At 45.2% G+C, this 18,499-nt stretch overlaps 2 protein-coding genes across 2 annotated transcripts; both read left to right on the top strand.

Moving 5' to 3' along the window:
* The first annotated feature begins 1,271 nt into the window (after nt 1–1,271).
* Ndufc1 (NADH:ubiquinone oxidoreductase subunit C1) lies at nt 1,272–5,556 on the top strand. The gene is made up of 4 exons (XM_055596787.1): nt 1,272–1,388; nt 1,964–2,067; nt 3,123–3,202; nt 5,392–5,556. The coding sequence occupies exons 1-3, from the start codon at nt 1,322–1,324 to the stop codon at nt 3,180–3,182; spliced, it is 231 nt and encodes a 76-aa protein (XP_055452762.1). The 5' UTR covers nt 1,272–1,321; the 3' UTR covers nt 3,183–3,202; nt 5,392–5,556.
* Nucleotides 5,557–10,531: 4,975 nt separating this feature from the next.
* Mgarp (mitochondria localized glutamic acid rich protein) lies at nt 10,532–18,428 on the top strand. The gene is made up of 4 exons (XM_055596786.1): nt 10,532–10,742; nt 15,151–15,254; nt 15,748–15,841; nt 17,314–18,428. Exons 1-4 carry the CDS (start codon nt 10,661–10,663, stop codon nt 18,120–18,122), a joined length of 1,089 nt encoding a protein of 362 aa, XP_055452761.1. The 5' UTR covers nt 10,532–10,660; the 3' UTR covers nt 18,123–18,428.
* The last annotated feature ends 71 nt before the right edge of the window (nt 18,429–18,499 follow it).

The following is an 18,499-nucleotide window of genomic DNA, read 5'->3' as shown; positions in this document are numbered from 1 at the left end:
CGGTGAGTCAGTGCCTCTGACCTTCACTGGCGCCTCCCACGCACTTGCACACATGCCGATATCAACACATGAGCCTACACATAAAAGTTATAAAATTTTTTAAACCCAGCTGATTAAGAACAGGCAAACGGAGTATTTAGTACCCCCATAACACCTAAGCTTTCCAGTATCCTACAGGATAGGTTTTCTGTTACAGATGTAAAATTACAGTAGAGATTAAGGAGCAGAGGAGATGGCTCTTGTCAGTAATCCAAGGACTGGGGTTGGGAGGGAGGACAGAGGCAGTGGTGGTGGATCTTCATGAGAGGACAGCCTATCTACAAAGTGAGTCCAGGCCAGCCAAGGCTACACAGAGAAACCCTGTCTCACCAAAAAAAAAAAGAAAGAAAAAAAAGGAACAACTAAAAACCATATTGTTGAAATGTGGTAGACAAAACACAAATGGTGCTAAGACATTAAGACATGACAGTTCGGCTCTTGTTCTCATAGGCTCATGGCCTTATAGCCAGTCCTACCTTGTTAGGGGGTCTAACAAGACTACTAGATGTAGAGTCTGGGGACAGAACACTGGATCTCTCTGCCATCTGAATGCCCCTCCTGAATCAGTCAGAGCTTAGCTCTTCAGGAGGCCGAGGCAGGACGATCAAGTTTATGGCCACCTGGGACCGTAGTGAGACCCTACCTCAAAAACAACGTAAAAAAAGCTAGGGGAGGAATATGTAGCACGGAGGTAATCTAGGTAAGATAGGAAGTGGAAGCTCTGGATTCCTCCCCGATGAATCCCACCTCAGAGGACTGAGAGGCATAAATGTGATCTTGAGTAGAAATGGATTTTAGGAACTGTTAAAAGGCCTTTGCAAATACATTCCCCCTAGTCGACTTTGAACACATCTGTTAATTGATACCAATAATCACGGCACATCCTGCGGTCGAAGTAGCGATGAAATAATGATTGTAAACCACAAGTTAAACACTGTGCCTGAAACATTAAATTCGACCCAAAGTTTATTCTTCAGCAAGACCATTTTCAGTTTTTTTGGCCGACGAACGGAACACTTCAGTAAACCTGACAAGCGCCTTGTAGGGTGGACAAACTGCTTTCCTAGCCCCAGCCCACTTTTGCACCCTTTGTTCAACCCCTGTCCTGTGTCGGGGTTCTAGGGAACTTTGTTCTGTAGCTAGGACTCTGGCCCACCTGCAAGTCCCGCTTCTGCTGCCAGGGGGCGCTGCGCCCCGCGCCTCCTGCCGGACATGCGCGCTCGAGAAGGCGGTACTAGTCCACCAAGATGCGCTTGCCGAGAGGAGGAGCCTGCGGGGCAAGATGGCGCCGTCCGTAGTTCTGCGTCGTTTTTCCCGGCTGCTGGCCTCCACACGGCTCCCGATCAGCTGTGAGTGACTCTTCGAGCCCATTCGGCCATCAGACTACCCCCACCTAGCACAAACCAACCTGGAATCTCCGTAGTGGGAGGAGGTTGCGGTCCATGCCGCCCGCCCTGACCTTCACCGTCCGCCCTCCAAACTAACCCCTGCCTTCTGCGAGTGGAATTTGGGTCTGTTGCCCCCGACTCTACGATGCCCAGGAGACAGGAGTAAAATCTCGAGCCTCCCGAGGGCCGGCGATCAAAGCGTTACCCAAGCTTTGAAGGCGTCCTGAGTCTCAAGGACGGCCTTCTGGTTCTGCTGGTGCCCCAGACGAGTTACCTCAGATCTCTGAACTTACCTGTTTAAATTGGAGCTGAGCAGATAAAGTTAAAAGAAGACAATTTAAAGCCAGGGATGGTGAGGCTTCCCTGGAATCCCAGCCCTGGGGAGGTGGAGACAGGCGATCAGGAATTCAAGGCCAGCCTGGGTTACAAGAGCCCCTATCTCAAAAGATAATTTAATGCGATGGCACATACACTAGTAAATGTTAGGCTTTCCTCTCAACAAGTCAGTAAGATACATATTCTTTCTCTTTTTTCAGCTTCAACACGGTCAAAGTTCTATGTCCGGGAGCCGATGCACGCCAAACCTAACTGGTTCAAAGTTGGGCTGAGCGTGGGCACCACGATTTTCCTGTGGGGTTATGTGAGTATTCTACTCATCGGATATCTTGGAGATGGAGTTCTAGACATTTATGAGCTGCCTGCTGTTGCTGCTGAGAACCAAATTTGGGTCCTGCTCTTCTTCACTACCAAGCCATCTCTACAGCCCCAATTTTATATACAGTCTTGAAAGTTCCTAATGGAAGGCTTAATTGCTGCTAAGAGCATGAAGGATGAAAATTAGGTCTTTGATTCCCATGAATGTCATCATGTATTAATCACTGTACCAGTTACATAATCTTTTCAAACTGAGATTCTAAGAAAGTAGCTGCTCTCTGACTCCTCATTAACACACAGAAGCAAGGGATGGGGTTGGTCATTTACTCACAGTGTGAGGCTTCTTGGATTGGAAGTACAGCATGCTGTACATAGACATACTTATCAGTCAGCCTGGGACACATTTGATAGCTAGAGTGTGACGTTTTATTATTCTTCTTTCATTATATGCTTTCCATTATATCATTCTCAATTTTTTTTGTTATGTATAGTGTTCTGCCTGCATGTATGCCTGCAGGTGAAAAGAGGGCACCAGATCTCATTATAGATGGTTGTGAGCCACCATGTGGTTGCTGGAAATTGAACTCAAGACCTCTGGAAGAGCAGCCAGTGCTCTTTATCGCTGAGCCATGTCTCCAGCCCTCATTCTTAAATTTAATGTCAGGTTATGGTCAATAAATGAACTCCATGAATAATTGTTTAAGTTGAATGGCTTTGCTTTTTAGAATTGTTTTTAACCTTCTCTATTTCTCTTAAGAAGCATAAAGATCTGGGCAGGAGAGACAGCTCAGAGGTTCAGAGCACTGGCTGCTCTTCCAGAGGTCCTGAGTTCAATTCCCAGCACCCACATCCTGATTCAAAACCATCTATAATGAGATCTGGTGCCCTCTTCTGGCATGCAGGTGTACATGCAGGCAGAACATTGTATACATAATAAATAAACCTTTAAAAAAAAAGAAGAAGCATAAAGATCTTTACTTGGTTCTTTCTCTTTGAGCTGCCAGGAAGATTACATTTCTAGTTTTAACCATTAACTTGTAGCTCATCAATCAACATAATGAAGATGTTATGGAGTATAAAAGAAGAAATGGATTGGAATAAACTTTGGAAATAAATATATAGTAAGTATCCTTATAGATTATGTAGATTATGGAAGTTAATTGATCTGTTTGTTGGTTTGTGACTTTGACAGGGTCTCACCTCTAGGTGTATTAGTGTGTGCCTTTTTTAGTCCCAGCACTAAAGGCAGAAGGAGGCAAAAGGAGGAGGGTCTCTGTGAGGCCAGCCTGGGCTATATAATGAATGCCAGGACAGCCAGGGCCAAGTAGAGAGGCCCTGTCTGAAAAGAGAGAAACTAGGTCTCGCTGTGTAACCTTGAGCTGGATATGTGGCTAGAATCCACTTACCCTGCCTCTGCCTCTGTCTCCTAAGTGCTGGGATTTAAGGAGCATGCCACCAGGGTGGCACCAGTACTGGATGAGGTCATACATACTAATGCAGAGGCCAGCCTGATCTGCACAGCAAGACCTGTCCCAAACAAAGAAAGGAGGAGAAACAGCAATAAAACCACAACCACATTAAATCATATCTCCTTACTAGCACTTTACTGCTGTGTGCATAGCACTTAGGACAAGGTGGCATAAGTTGTCTGTTTCCTGATATGTGTTTGCCGTGTCTTGTGCTTGTTTCATCTACTGTGTTACTGTTCAGTTCTCAAACTGTACTGAATCCCCAGCCATTCTAGGAGCTTAATGTTTGTAGAAGAGATGAATGTATAAAGGCAGTACATTATGAATTTTTTTTTCTGCTTGACCATTTTGTTATGATCGTCACTATAGCTAGCATCCAATTGAGGAATTCAGGTAAAGCCTAATATTAATGAGGTAACATATTTTCCACAGTCTGTGATTTAAGAGAGAAGATTTGTGCATATATGTGTGCAAGTGTGTGTCACACGTAACATACATATAATATGAGCGGGTGCTGGTGGCTATGCCTTTAATCCCAGTACTCCAGAGGCAGAAACAAGCCTATCTCTGATTTCAAGGCCAGCCTGGACTACAAAATGAATTCCAAGATAGCTAATGTTACACAGAAAAACCCTGTCTTGGAAAAACAAAAACCTACATTTAAGCCAGGTGCAGTGGTGGATGCCTGTGATCCCAGCATTCAGGGAAGCAGAGGCAGGTGGATCTCTGTGAGTTCAAGGCCAGCCTGGTCTACAAAGCAAGTCTAGGACAGTCAAGGCTACACAGAGAAACCTTGTCTCCAAAAACATATAATATGAATATTACATAAATGTATATAATGTATATTCTTTATTTCTGGAAATTATTTGAAAGGAATTCTTTACTTTTTATAATGAAAAAAAAAGAATCTCTCATTGAAGAAAATCCACTAAGGGAGCCAGAGGCAGGCAAATCTCTGAGTTCGAGTTTAGGATGTCAAGGCTACACAGGGAAACCCTGTCTCGGAAAAAAAGAAAGAAAGAAAGAGAAAAAGAAAAAAGCTTCTGGGCTGAGGAGATGGCTCAGTGGTTAGAGCAACTAGCACAGAAGCATGAGGACCAGCACTCGGTCCCCAGAACCTGTGTAAATGCTGGCGTGGCACGGTGGCCACTTGTAATTCCAAAATTCTGAAGGTGGGCAGCGGATTCCCAGAATAAGATGGCCAACTAAATTGACCACTGGTAAGCTCTGGGGTTAACTGAGAAGCCTTGCCTCAATGACTAAGGTGGAAAGCCATTGACAAAGACTCCCAGCATCAGCCTTGGACCTTCACGTGCATGCGTGTATCTGCGCATGCATGCACACACACATGCAGAATACATAGCCACCACATACTAACTATCTCAGTTTTGATGTGTTAAGTTGATTAATTTATATCTACTAGATAATAAGCAGAAATCAAAACATTTTCTTTATTTAAGAACTCTCAAGTTTAACACTTTAGGGTTTATTGTCTAAATCGTTTGCTTTTTTTTTTCTATTAATACAACTTTTCAACATTTTTATTATAAATTTAAAATCAAGTACTGATGCTATGGTTTTTGGTTTTTCAAGACAGTGTTTCTTTGTGTAGCCTTAGCTGTCCTGGACTTGCTTTGTAGACTAGGCTGGCCTTGAACTCATAGAGATCTGCCTCCCTCTGCTTCTCCAACTGCTAGAATCACATGTGTACTCCAACTGTAATCTATTTAATAGATATAGTTTCTATATTTTTTTTCTGATGCTCTAAGGTCAATTATTCAGAGAAGTCAAGTTTTAACATCATCTGATCATGGATTGATTTTTTTTCCCCCTCTTTGTAGGACTGCTTCACGTGGTGTCATGATCATTCCTCTGGATTCGCCCATAGGTTGAGTTGTGGATATGAGAAAAAAGCTATATGTGAATATGTATCAATCCAGTCAGCACAGACATTTTGCATTGTTAAAGAAATAAAAATACTTGTGTTCTGCACATGTAGAGATGGATTCACTGATCACTGCTGATGGACTCTTTGCAACTTTTATCTACTTGTTTTTATTTATGTGAATGCATGCATATATGTATGTGTACTGGGCACATGCAGGGCTCATAGAAGCCTAAGGAGAGCACTGGAGCCATGGGGAGTTGGCAAGGGTCTTCGGAACCAAACTATCAAATGCACAAGAGACAGACTCCTTTATTACTCAAAATACAAAAGAGCCCAAGAAATCTTTTGTTGATAAATAGGTGATAAGTCGGGTAGTAAAGATGAACCCTGTTAGCAGAGTTACTTTTGTCTCCACTTACTTGAATTGGAATGATTTTTATTGAAGAGCCTGGGCGCTGGTTTGTTTGCTATGTAAGCGTGCTTGCCTGAATGTGTATATGTACACCATATGTGGTCTTGGGCCCTGTGAGCCTCCGTGTGGGTGCTGGGGACTGGACCTCTACAAGAGCAGCCAGTGCTCCTAAATGCCGAGCCTTCTCTCCAGCCCCAGAAGAACTTTGTACTCAGGTTTATGGCCACATGAAGTTTGTCTGTTGGCTTTCAATCAAGATATAGCAAACTATAGGGTTTTGTTTTTTTTTAAGAGGGGACTGGATTAGCACTTGCTCGCTGACAACGTGAGAAGGGTCTCTAGAATCCTCAGAAGTTCTGTAACATGGGCCACTGATCACAACAGGCATAGAAACAATAAACTAAAAATGAGGTGGGGGCACTACACAGCGGCTTTGAAACTAGCCTGACACTGTACACAAGATCCTGTCTCAAGCTGATGCCATAGCGCTGTAATAAAACCCTTGCCTACAATTCTTGAAGCCCTGGGTTTAATCACAAGTATCATGAACATTTTTTTAGAGAAAAGAGGGTAAGTCGATAGGGGTTAAAATGATTTATTATCTGAGCCTCCTTTTGACGGTAAAGTCCATGGTAATTGTGTGTGTTTGGGGGCTGGAAAAAGCACAGCCCACTGTCTGGATGTCAGTTTGGAATCCTGTTAGAGTGGGAAATTTTTAGAGATTATAAACCCATTTCCTGCAAATGCAGTAACCAGAAAAGGGAGGTCTGTGGTAGAAAGACAGTCCAACAAAAGTGTGTCTGCCCCAGAACACATGCAGGTGTCAGACTGCACAACAGCAGGGAGTTAAAGCTGCAGGTAAAAGGAGGGTGGCAGGAGGCCAACCTTGAGATGACGTGACCCTGGAGGGTCTAGTTGGGCCCAGTGGCCTGACGAGGGTCTTTTTGTTTTGTTTTTCTGAGACAGGGTTTCTCTGTGTAACCTTGGCTGTCCTGAACTCGCTTTGTGGATCAGGTTGGCCTCGAACTCAGAGAGATCCACCTGCCTCTGCCTCCCTGGGTGCTGGGATTACAGGCATGTGACATCGTGCCTGGCTGACAAGGGTCTTTGTAAGTGGCTGTATAAAATCAGCCAGCTATTGCTGTGTTTATTTGCTGTTGTGTTCAGTTTTTATACAGGTGGCCAATCTAGGGCTTGGCACCTATCTTGCAAGCTCCCTCTTAGCTCTGCCTCTAACATGTCTGGGTGTATCAAGAGCCAAGGTGTATCAAGGAAAAAAGAAAAAAAAAAAAAAAAAAACGAATGTAAGACACATCCTTAAAGCCAGGCAGGGCATAGTGGCACATGCCTGTGATCCCAGCGCTCAGAGAGGCAGAGGCAGGTGGGTCAGTGTGAGTTCGAGGCCATCCTGGTCTACAACTCAAGTCCAGGACAGCCAGAGCTACACAGAGAAACTCTTGTCTCAAAAAACAAAAATACAAAACTAAAAACCCTTTGAGTTAAGAAACGTATAGTGTTTCAGGTTTCTTTATTTCCTAGAGTACCTGTAAGAAACTGGTGCTATTATGTAGAAATTGAGACCCAAAAGTCAGTTACCTCCAAAGTAGTCTGTCTCTCTGGCACACAGAAAGCACTTAAAAAATTCAACATGCTACCCTGCCGGTGGTGGCACATGCCTTTAAAAGACAACTCTGTGAGTTCCAGGCCAGCCTGGTCCACTGGTCTACAGCGGGCCTTTCAGGGCATCAAGGCCACACAGACAGACTGTCTCAAAAAAAACAAAATAAAAAACAAACAAAAAAAACCCAAACATCTCTAAAGAGTCCAGGAAACATTAAGATACCTGCAACTTTAGAAATGGAAAGTTTTCGTTGGAAGTATACTTTAATAAACAGAATCCACTGCATATCAGCCTTTTGGGGTGCAGTTACCGGGTATGGATCTTTTTCCTCAATGTATCCGTTTTACCTCTAGGGGGTGCCATTCCTGATAACTTGAGCTGTGGGACAGAACCTACTACTATGCACTGGAAGCAGCATGTAAACCCAGCTCTTAGGAGACTGATGCAAGAAGGTTGTGAGGCCCTGACTCGGGAAAAAAAGAAAAAAACTCAGTATTAGCTATTCGAACTCTGCATGACCTCATTCCTCAGAGCACATACTTAGGCACACACCAGCCTCCCACATGGTAAAGAGTAAGCAAATAGTGCCAGGGTTTACATCTCAAATCAAGAGCTATGGACTGAGCAAGAATCATTTCGATGTTTCTGTCTGTCTGTGTGTGTGTATGTGTGCAGGAGCTAAGGAAGTTGTGAACTACCTGGTTTCTGGGAACTGAGCTCTGGTCCTCTGGAAGAGCAACAAACGCTCTTAGCCACTAAGCTATCTCTCCAGCCTGTTTCTAGCATTCTATAGCATTTGGGAAATTTCATGCACTCTTTTTTTTTGAGTGCATTTTTTTTTTTTTAATGTGTGGAGGAGAAAAGTGTTTGGGTGTGAATGAAAAAAAAAAAAGAAAAGAAAAGGGAAGGACATGCCTGTCTCTCCGTGTGTGGTGGAGGAGGAAGTCTGTTATAGATAAAAGGAAGAGCATAACAAGAGGCAGACACGGCTGGGATGGTTTAGAGTAGGCATGACTTTGAGCCTTGAAAAGAGAAGGGGAGGGGAAGGGAAAGAGGGAACCAGATTCAGCAGCTAGGAGGCCAAAGGTACCAAAGGAGCCGATAACCAAAATGTCTGGATTGTACTGGGAAGAGCTTCTGGGGGAAGGGCAGCCCAGCTGCTGGGGAAGGCTGGAGAGTTGGGGGAGAGGGGCGGTATGGGTAGGGGATGCTAGGAGAACCTGGAGGCCAGGCGCACCTCAGCTGTTTGTCCCAGGTTTGAAACTTAGCAAGTGCACATGCCATAGGTATGTGTGGAAGACAAGTTTCAAGAGTCAGTCCTTTAGCTTCCATCATGTGAGTCCAGGGGATCCGACTCAGGTCTTCAGGCTTGCCAGCTCCAGACCTCAAATACCTTAGACTTACCTAGCACATAACACATAAACCATGGAATCTTGCCACTGGACCCTTACAGTGTTTTCATCTTTTTAAAATCTTTTTTTTAAACGTATCTACCTTTATTTTATGTGCATTGGTGTTTTGCCTGCATGTACATCTATGTTAGATATCTACGTGAGAGTTTAAGATCTTGGAGTTGCAGTCATGAGCTGCAATGTGAGTGCTGGGATTTGAACCCAATGCTCTGCAAGAGCAGTCAGAGCCCTTAACCGCTGAGCCACCTCTCCAGACTCTCAAATGTGTCTCTTTATCAACAACCAAAGATTAACTGGAAGTCATCTGAATTAAGCCAATTTATTTCTGACCGTAGATATTTTTCTAAAACACAACAGAAAAATGTCAAGGATGTTGTCCAAGGCAGTGACGAATCTGGCCTGCAGCAGGGAAATGGCTGCACCTCCAGTCAGCTGCAGCAAGAACTATGGGGAGCAGCTGAAAATTCAGGATCTGACAACCAAGGGCATGGGTGTGTGTTTGTGTGTCTGTTTTGGAAATGGCTCGTTAAAATGTGAAAAGAACCCACCAAAGCTCCCAAGAGTAAGTAGAAGTTTCCTTTGCCCTGAGACAGGAGCCTTCGCGAAAAGAGGAGGTGTGCTAGGTCACAGTGGTGTCTCCCCTAGCTGGGAGGGACACAAGGCAGATACAACAAATACCGTCACATACCAGACTGAAAGGGAGTGGAGGAACCGTGAGCTTCAGCCAGCACAGCCTCCTCCGCCTGCTCGAGCGCATTTCATTTTAACTGTGTTTCAGTCTCCTCGGCCCCGCTTTACCCCTGGCCGGACTGGGGGTGGCGCACGCCTTTAATCCCAACACTCTGGGAGGCAGACGCCCTCTGTGTAGCCCTGACTGTCCTGAAAATCCGGGCTACACAGAAAACACCCTCTCTCATAAGACTAAGATTCACAACTCTGGAGAGAGGACTTCGTGTTTAAGAGCGCTTGCTACTCCTCCAGAGGCCTTTTACCTACGTGTCCTGTCAGTTTGTTTTCGTTTGGCTTTCCGCCCGATGCCCGCAGTGATTTTATTTTTATTTTTATTTTTATTTTGAGACAGGGCCTTATGTAGCCTCCGGGGCCCTCAAACCAGGCCTGCTGCCAAAGATCTTGAACTGCTGATCTTCCTGAGTGCTGGGAGGATCCCACTAATGCAACCACGCATGGTTTTACGCTCTGCTAGATAAACAATTTACCGTACATTTAAAGTTTTGGGACCAGTGGCTGGCTTAGGACTCAGCCATCGCCAGGGGGAAACCTTCCCCTTCATTGAATCATAAGCCTATCGCCTGTAAAGTTTCCTGCTCCCTTTTCCTGGAAAATCTAACGCAGTGGGTGGGATAAACGTGGCCTTCTCCCAGGTGCCTGAATCCTGAATCTGGTCCGATTCCCTAAACGTGGCCAGCGGGCACTGGACAGACACTCCATGGGACAGAGCGGGTCAGGCACGTTAACAGCAACTTCTAAGCTTCCCATCCCTCTTCTGAGATGCAGCCGTTAAGCGGCTGGGGAAGGGGCGGGGTGGGGGGCGAGCGGGAAAGCCTCGCCACTGAAGCTGGGGAAGGGCTCCAAGGGACCGGCGACTAACTCAATCCCCTTCCCACCTTCTCCGGACAGGGACACACGGGATCTGGAGCACCAGGGGATCTGGAGCACCAGGGGATCTGGAGCCCCAGCTGGGGCGGGGCGCTCCCGAGGCTCCGCCCTCTGAGCCTGGCTTCCCAGCTCCCGCCGCTGCTTCGCAGCGCATCAGGCGATGTATCTCCGCAGGGCTGTGTCCAAGACTCTGGCGCTGCCCCGGAGGGCGCCCCCCGGCCCTGCACCGCTAGGGAAGGACGGTGAGTGTCCCGCACTTCTCCGCGGATCCAGCTTGGGGACTAGCGCCCGGAACCCACCAGCACCCAGTCGCAAAAGCCTGGGACAGTGGGTAGAGGAACAGTGAGGGAGGGTCTCAGTCAAGCTCTCCGAAGTTCCTGGAAATTTTGGAAATAGGGAACTTTTCCAGGGTGGCCTCTGAACTCAGATTAGACTTCCTGGGTTCCAGTCCTGATCTCAGGCAAGTAATGTTTCTTCGTTTTCTGTAAGTGAACACTACAGTGGCTGTGAACCGTACTAAGTAGATACGGAGTGAAAAGAAGACCACCTCGAAGATGGTCTGCTCACTCCTAGATTCTCAAGTTACTTATTCAGTGAATTACTAGGCTCTACAAAGAGGCAGAGGAACGGATGGGTGGAGGTGAGGGGTCCGCGCGCTCGCGGGTGTGCTCCAGGAGCATTGTGGGTTCACCAAACACTAATGGTGCCTACCAGGGGATTTTCCGGCCCTGATCATCGGGGGTGGGAGGGGGGGCTCCGGACACTCTTCTGATGTTGCTGACACGCTCTCGCAGCTCCGTCAACTACGGATTAGGGAATGCGTGAGGAAAGGGAAGTAGGTGTCGCGGCTCTGGACCAGTCCTCTCCCAGAGGTCCTCTCCCAGCGACCCTATCCTGTCCTCAACCGTCCACCCTCGCTGTCCACCACCCGCTGGGGCACAGCTCTTGAACACTAGAAAGCTAATTCTTGCTGTACTTCGCCCCACTTGCTAAAGCATCCGAGGCAATGTCCAGAGCGAGGATTTGAGAGAGACAGGAAAAGAAAAGAGGAGGAGAAGAAGAAGAAGGAAGAAGAAGAAGAAGAAGAAGAAGAAGAAGAAGAAGAAGAAGAAGAAGAAGAAGAAGAAGAAGAAGAAGAAGAAGAAGAAGGGGGAAAAAAAGCCTGTGGAAAAATCAATGAACTAGAAGGGTTAGGGTCTGATTTCTTCACTTGTTTCCCTGCTTTGATTAGGCAGTGGAGGGTGATGGTGGAGGGTGCGAGGGAGATTCATCCATCTGTTTTAAATGCTGCTTGAAAGAAGTCTCCTCACAAGTATTAAGATGTCTTCCCCTCTCTCTGTACACCTAGTAAGAGAGAACAATTTGCACCACTGAGGAGGTGGGGTGAAGCCACTTATTTTAAACTGAATATAATGGGGGCTGATCTGATGTTCAGATAAGGGAAAAAAAATGAATCCACTAACTTCATCTTCTTCCAAAATCTATCTCTCTGTGTGTGTGTGTCTGTCTCTTTCTCTCACACACACTCATGCTCTGTGTGTGTGTCTCTATCTCTGTGTCTCTCTCTCTTTCTCTCACACACACACTCATGCTTTGTGTGTGTCTCTATCTCTCTCTGTGTCTGTCTGCATATTTGTCTCTGTCTCTTTCTCTCTCACACACACTCATGCTCTGTGTGTGTCTCTATCTCTCTCTGTGTCTGTCTCTGTCTCTCTCTCTCTCTCTCTCTCACACACACACACACACACACACACACACAAGCACACACACCAGAGCTTGCATGTCCTAAGAGGACAGAGTCCAGGAGTCAGTGGGTACCAGAGAGCAAACTAGGTCTTAAAGCTTGACGGCAGACCTCTTTATCTTTACTCTGTCTTTACTCTGGGAATGTTGTCATGTGCACCACAGCTTTTTACATCCCCTGCCTCCCACTCCCCCCATTAGATCAAAATTAACATTCTGGGTGTGCAGTTAGCCATCCTAGATGTGAGGGTATCAACTTCATTTTAATACGCACCTAATTACTTTCATTTTTGTGGTACTAGGGATTGAATCTAAGGCCCATCACTTTCTAAGCAAACCTACTTCTACTGAATACTCAGCAACAGCCAAGCCAGAATTACGATGTTTTTGTTTGTTTTCGAGACAGGGTTTCTCTGTGTAGCCCTGGCTGTCCAGGATTCATTCTGTAGTCCAGGCTGGCCTCCAACTTAGAGATCCTCTTGCCTGTTGGGATTAAAGTCCTGGGCTACTAGTCCACCATTGACTGAAATCTTAAATTTGTCTTCCTTTTCAAGCACTAGTTAATGTCTTATTTTGGTAGAAAATAAATTTGTTTCAATGGAGGTTTTTGCATTTGTTTTATTTGTTATTATTATTTCTTATAATTTATTCACTTTGTATCCCAGCTGTGGCCCCCTCCCTTGTCTCCACCCAATCCCACCTTCCCTTCCTCTTCTCCCCTTATGTCCCTCCCCTAGTCCACTGATAGAGGAGGTCCTCCTCCCCTTCTATCTGACCCTAGCCTATCAGGTCTCATCAGGACTGGCTGTATTGTCTTCCTCTTTGTCCTGGTATAGTGTTTATTTTTTTTTTTGAAAGACACACTTTTAATTATCATTAAGTTTTATTCTTCTTTTTCTGTAAAATATAACTTTTTTAGACTTTCAAAAATGTAAAATTTTAATGAATAGCTTAAGTTTACAATTAATTGGGAAAATACCAGAAAGACAAAATATAGTATATAAACATAATCTTCCCATTCCATAAAGCCCATTATTTGTAGTTAGTCTAATTAGTTTTAGAGAATTTCGGTTTTTTGCCTTATAGAAACAAGATCTAGCTCTCCAAGCTGATCTGAAACAATCTCCTGCCTCATTCTCCCAAGCACTGGCATTACAGGTGTGTATCAGCATATCCAATGGCTGTAGGTCTTTTTCTTTTTTTCTTTTTTTCTTTTTTTCTCATGCATGTTTTCCTTACGCACCTTGAGCTTATACACCTGAGATCTTCAGCTACAGGATGTGTTGCTATGGATTTCCACATAACGTGTGGTAGCATTTTCTCATAGTCTGGAGAATTGCCTGAGCCATTCAGAGCATGAGTTGCTCTTGCAGAAGATCAGGGTTCAGTTCCCAGCACCCACAAGGTGGCTCACGACAGTCTGTAATTTTAGTACTAGAGAACCTGAAGCCCGCGCTCTGAGGGCACCAGACATGCATGTGGTACACATACATGCAGGCCAAACACTCATACACATAAAATAATAAAACAAACAAATGTAAAAATTCATATTTACTCCAGCCAGGGCCACCCAAAGAAACCCTGTCTAGAGAAACGAAACAAAACAAAACAAAAATATAAAATGTTTTTCACGTAAGTAAATCTGTTTTCACATTGTATAAATCTACTAAAATATGTTTAATCAATTCCTATTGATTATTTTTCTTATTGCCATTTTAAATTAACTCAGCTGAAATTGTATTTGTTTACTTCTACTGATAACTTTATTTCTCATATTTAATAAGATCTTTCTGGAGAACATGGAGCATAGCTTGCTCAGCGGGTAGGAACCCTTGGATTTGACTCCTAGTCTTAAAAAAAAAAAATCCTGGATCAAATAAGATGCATATAGTTAAACACAAGTGTCAAAAGGCTGTGAGATCTGTTTATTTATTTATTTATGGTACTAAGGGTAGCATTCAGGCCTCCTGCATATTAGACACAGTCTACCATAGGTAGGGCAGGGTTTGGCAGGATTGTTTGTTTTAGCAATGAGATTTGGGTCAGTGAATTGGCTCAGCAGATACAGGTGACTGATGACCCAAAGTTTGTTTGTTTGGGTGAGGAGGGGTGTTTTCTTTTTGTTTTTGTTTTGTTTTGTTTTGTTTGACACAGGGTTTGTCTGTGTAGCCTTGGCTGTCCTGGACTCGATTTGTAGACCAGGCTAACCTCAAACTCACAGAGATCTGCCTGCCTCTTGACCCCACCCCACCTCCAATGCTGGGATTAAAAGGCATCTTCCACCAGCCCAGCTCACAGATCTGTTTTTAAACCAATGAAAGTCTCCCCACAAAGCAGCCATGTGGCTGCAATCCCTGTGTTTAGGAGGCTGAGATAGGAGGGTGGCCAGCAGCGTGACTGGCCTCAGCTAAGTAGCGAGACCTTGTCTCACAGAGCTTAGGGCTAGTTCAGTCTACCCATCCTGACATGCAAATTTTATCCTTAGACAGAAGTGCACTTAATTAATTTTTAAAACGAGCACTCCCTCTTTTCTCAAACGGACAGCTGAAAAACAGAACAGGAAAATGAGAAGTAATTATTTCTGATGGCGTCTGAGTATGGAGGAATATGCTTCTCTTGCATCTCATTTGGCTGTTAAGCTTATTTAGTGCTTCCTCTTTCTCCTCATCCACATCTGCCCTTCTTGACATCAAGATGACAGGCTTCACAAGCATTCCTCAAATCACACTAGAGGCTGCTGGGTGGAATCACTGCCCCGCCTCCAATGCTGCATTCCCTGAGGTGAAGATTCACCCATGAAGCCAATAGGCTCCAAGTTCAGGAAGGAGAAAATGTTTAAAAGATGTAATTATTTAAGATGCCTGTATTATGTGGTGAAGGTGACCATGTTGAAACTTGTTTTCCTAGCATCTCTTCGCCGAATGTCATCGACCAAGCTCCCTGGAACATCTGGCTCCAATATGATTTATTACCTGGTTGTAGGTGTGACAGTCAGTGCTGGTGGATATTATGTAAGTGCTTAGAAACTAGTGAAGAATTCATGTGCCTCCCTTCCTAGCTCACACCTTTAATCCCAGTACTCTGAGTTCAAGACCAGTCTGGTCTGTATTCCAAGTTCCAGGCCAGCCAAGTACCCTTATGGAAATAAAAGTCCTATCTCCAGAAAAAGTTGGGGTGGGGAGTTGGCTCAAGTGGTGAGTGGTCATTGATTTCTCTTCTGTGCTGCATTTAAATTGTTCTTTAAGCTTTTGTTTTGTTTTGTTTTTGAGAAACAGAGTCTCTCTCTCTCTCTGTGTGTGTGTATAGCCCTGGCTGTCCTGGAACTCTCTCTCTGTAGACCAGGCTGGCCTTGAACTCACAGAGATCTTTCTGCCTCTGCCTCCAAGTGCTGGGATTAAAGCTATGTACCACCATGGGTCTTTAAACTTATAATGGTGGTTGCCTAGAGAACTGTATGAGCTAAATCTTAGAGAGAAGTAAAGGTAAGCACACATTGTCTTTCAGACTTACAAGGCTTTCACATCAAAGCAAGTCAGAAATACAGAGCGTGTACCTGCTGTGAAAAAGCAAACCCAAGCAGAGCCACAGCCTCTTCCAGGTAAAGTCAATTTCTTTTTTTTTCTTTGTCCTTGTTGTTTTGTTTTGTTTCCTTCTTTGCAACAGGGTTTTTCCGTGCAGCCCTGGCTATCCTGCGGTAGCTTTGTAGACCAGACCCACAGAGATCTGCCTGCTTCTGCCTCCCTTTATTACAGACAAGGTCTGGTGAATCCCAGGCAGGATGCCTGCACTGCACGAGTGCCGGGATTACAGACATGCGCCACCACACGTGTTCTCTCTCCCTCTCACCCTGCAGGAACTTAACCAAGAAAGAGTGTTCCCTGAGAGACAGCTTTCATTCTTTGTATGGTAATATTTATGCCACTACTCAGACACCCATTCATGCAAACATGATTTTAGCATCTGTCTCTCTCAGCAGTTTGACCTCTCATTTCCCCCATTATTATTTTAAGTTATAAACTTTTTTTTTTTTCGGTTTTGGCAAGCATCACCCCTTGTGGCTTGCTCAAAGCTACTTCACATGAGTTGAACCAGTGGTGTGTAAACTGAGTTCCTCAGTTGTGAAGACAACCACTGTGAGAGCAGAACTTTACAGGTTCTCCCTAACACCCATTTCCTGCCTTGAACAGCTCACTATAACCTCTTCAAGATTTACTGTCTTTCATGTGTTTGTGTTGCCTGCACGTAGAAATATATACTACATGTGTACCTGGCCCCCCAACACACACACACAAGAAAGCAGAAGAGGGACCCACTGGAAGAGAAGTACGTGGCTGAGAGCCACCCACAGTGTGGGTGCTGGGCGTGAAACCCTAGTCCCCTGTAAGAGGAGCTGGGGCTCTTAGCCCCAAGCCCTCTCTCCAGCCCCACACCAATTACTTCATATTATACATCTTTTTTTTATTTAATCTCAACTAAAATGTCATTACCAACTACTGTGACCATTATTTAGGAACAGGGATATTAGTAGCTCAGGAGCTGGATTTTGCTTTGTAGGTTTTCGTTTGTTTGTTTTGTGTTTTGCAGAGGTTGTTTGGTCTGAGTTGGGTTTTGTTTGTTTGATTGATTTTGGGTTTATTTGTTTTGTTTTGTTTGTTTGTTTGTTTTGTTTTTATTGAGAGAGACTTTCACCGTGTAGGCCAGGCTGGCCCTGAACTCACAAAAATCTACCTGCTTCCACCTCTGGGATGTGGGAGCTAAAAGTGAGCACCACAGGGCCAGGCATTCAGCTTAAATGTTTTGACATGACACTAGGAAACAGTATTAGAGCCAACAAGATGGCTAAGAGGGTAAAGGTGATCAACAGCACTTGGGAAATGAAGCCAGAGAATCAGGAGTTCAAGGTCATCCCAGGCTACATAGCAGATTCGTGGCTAATCTAGGCTGTAGAAAGTGTTGTCTCAAAATGTTTCCCTTCCCCCAAATTAAAATAAAACAAATTGTTTGCAATATTCTGCTTTATTCCCATGCTCTCCCAACTAATATTTTGCTTCATGGACCATATCTTAAAAGGCGAAAAGGGGCTAGTGGCAGACGCCGGGAAAGCCTCTTCAGAGGCTGGAGACATTTCTGAAAAGGAAGCTGAAGAAATTTCTGAAAAGGAAGCTGAATTGGTAGATGCTGAGGCTGCTGCTGGGCTTCCAGAGGAGGCTCCGGCCTCCCAGGTCCCAGAGGACGCAGCTGGGCTTCCAGAGGAGGCTCCGGCCTCCCCAGTCCCAGAGGCTGCAGCGGTGCTTCCAGAAGAGTGTCCGGCTTCCCCGGTCCCAGAGGCTGCAGCTGGCCTTCCAGAAGAATGCCCCTCCTTCCCGGTCCCAGAGGCTGCAGCTGGCCTTCCAGAAGAGTGTCCGGCTTCCCCGGTCCCAGGGGATGCCTCTGGGCTTCCAGAGGAGACTCCGGCCTCCCCAGTCCCTGCCGAGGGCTCAGCAGGGCTTCCAGAAGAGTGTCCGGCCTCCCCGGTCCCAGAAGATGCAGCTGGGCTTCTAGAGGAGGTTCCGGCCTCCCTGGTCCCTGCCGAAGCTGCGGTGGAGACCTCCAGTGCAGAGCCTGAGCCGAAGATTACCAATGCTTGCGTGGAGGAGACCACCGCGGCTAACCCTGAATCCACTCCGGAGGGGGAGAGCGCAGTGCTGGACCAGGCTGACGCCTGCAAAGAGGAGGCTGCTAACAGCAACCAGGCCGAAGGTACCACTGGGAACCCAAGTTCTGAGGAGAGCCCTGTGATAGAAGAAAGCCGCCCTCCCTTAGGCTCAGAACCCTCTGTCCAGCATGAGTCACAAGAAGAAACCGGAGTCACAGCAGAAGCAGCCTCACCCCAAGGTTGAGCTGAAAAATTCTATACTTGCTTTTATATTTTTAGTAATTTCAGCCCTTCTTTCTAGAATTTTATTTTAATACACCTTAAAGATTTTGGCTTTTACTAATAGAAACTTGATTGGGATTTGGTATTTTACATGTCTTAATAGTTTTCTCCCCTCTAAAATCAGGCTGTGTAAAGAGCTTAAACAGTGTTAACTTTAAATTTAAATTTTACGTTTTAGAAATTGAGTTATCTGTGCAACCTGTATTCACTTTGATTTTGCTCTGCCTTTCTCTTTCTTTACTTTATTAAATGTAAGACTAGATTATTGGGTTTGGTGTGACCTCGTTTAAATAAAATTAGAAAACCTTGAGTGTTTCTATTCTATCTTGCTGTTGGGGA

The sequence above is a fragment of the Psammomys obesus genome, unplaced genomic scaffold, assembly GCF_907164565.1.
Source record: "Psammomys obesus unplaced genomic scaffold, mPsaObe1.curated_primary_1811, whole genome shotgun sequence".
Lineage (NCBI taxonomy): Eukaryota > Metazoa > Chordata > Mammalia > Rodentia > Muridae > Psammomys > Psammomys obesus.
This window is presented reverse-complemented; position numbering and strand designations above follow the sequence as displayed.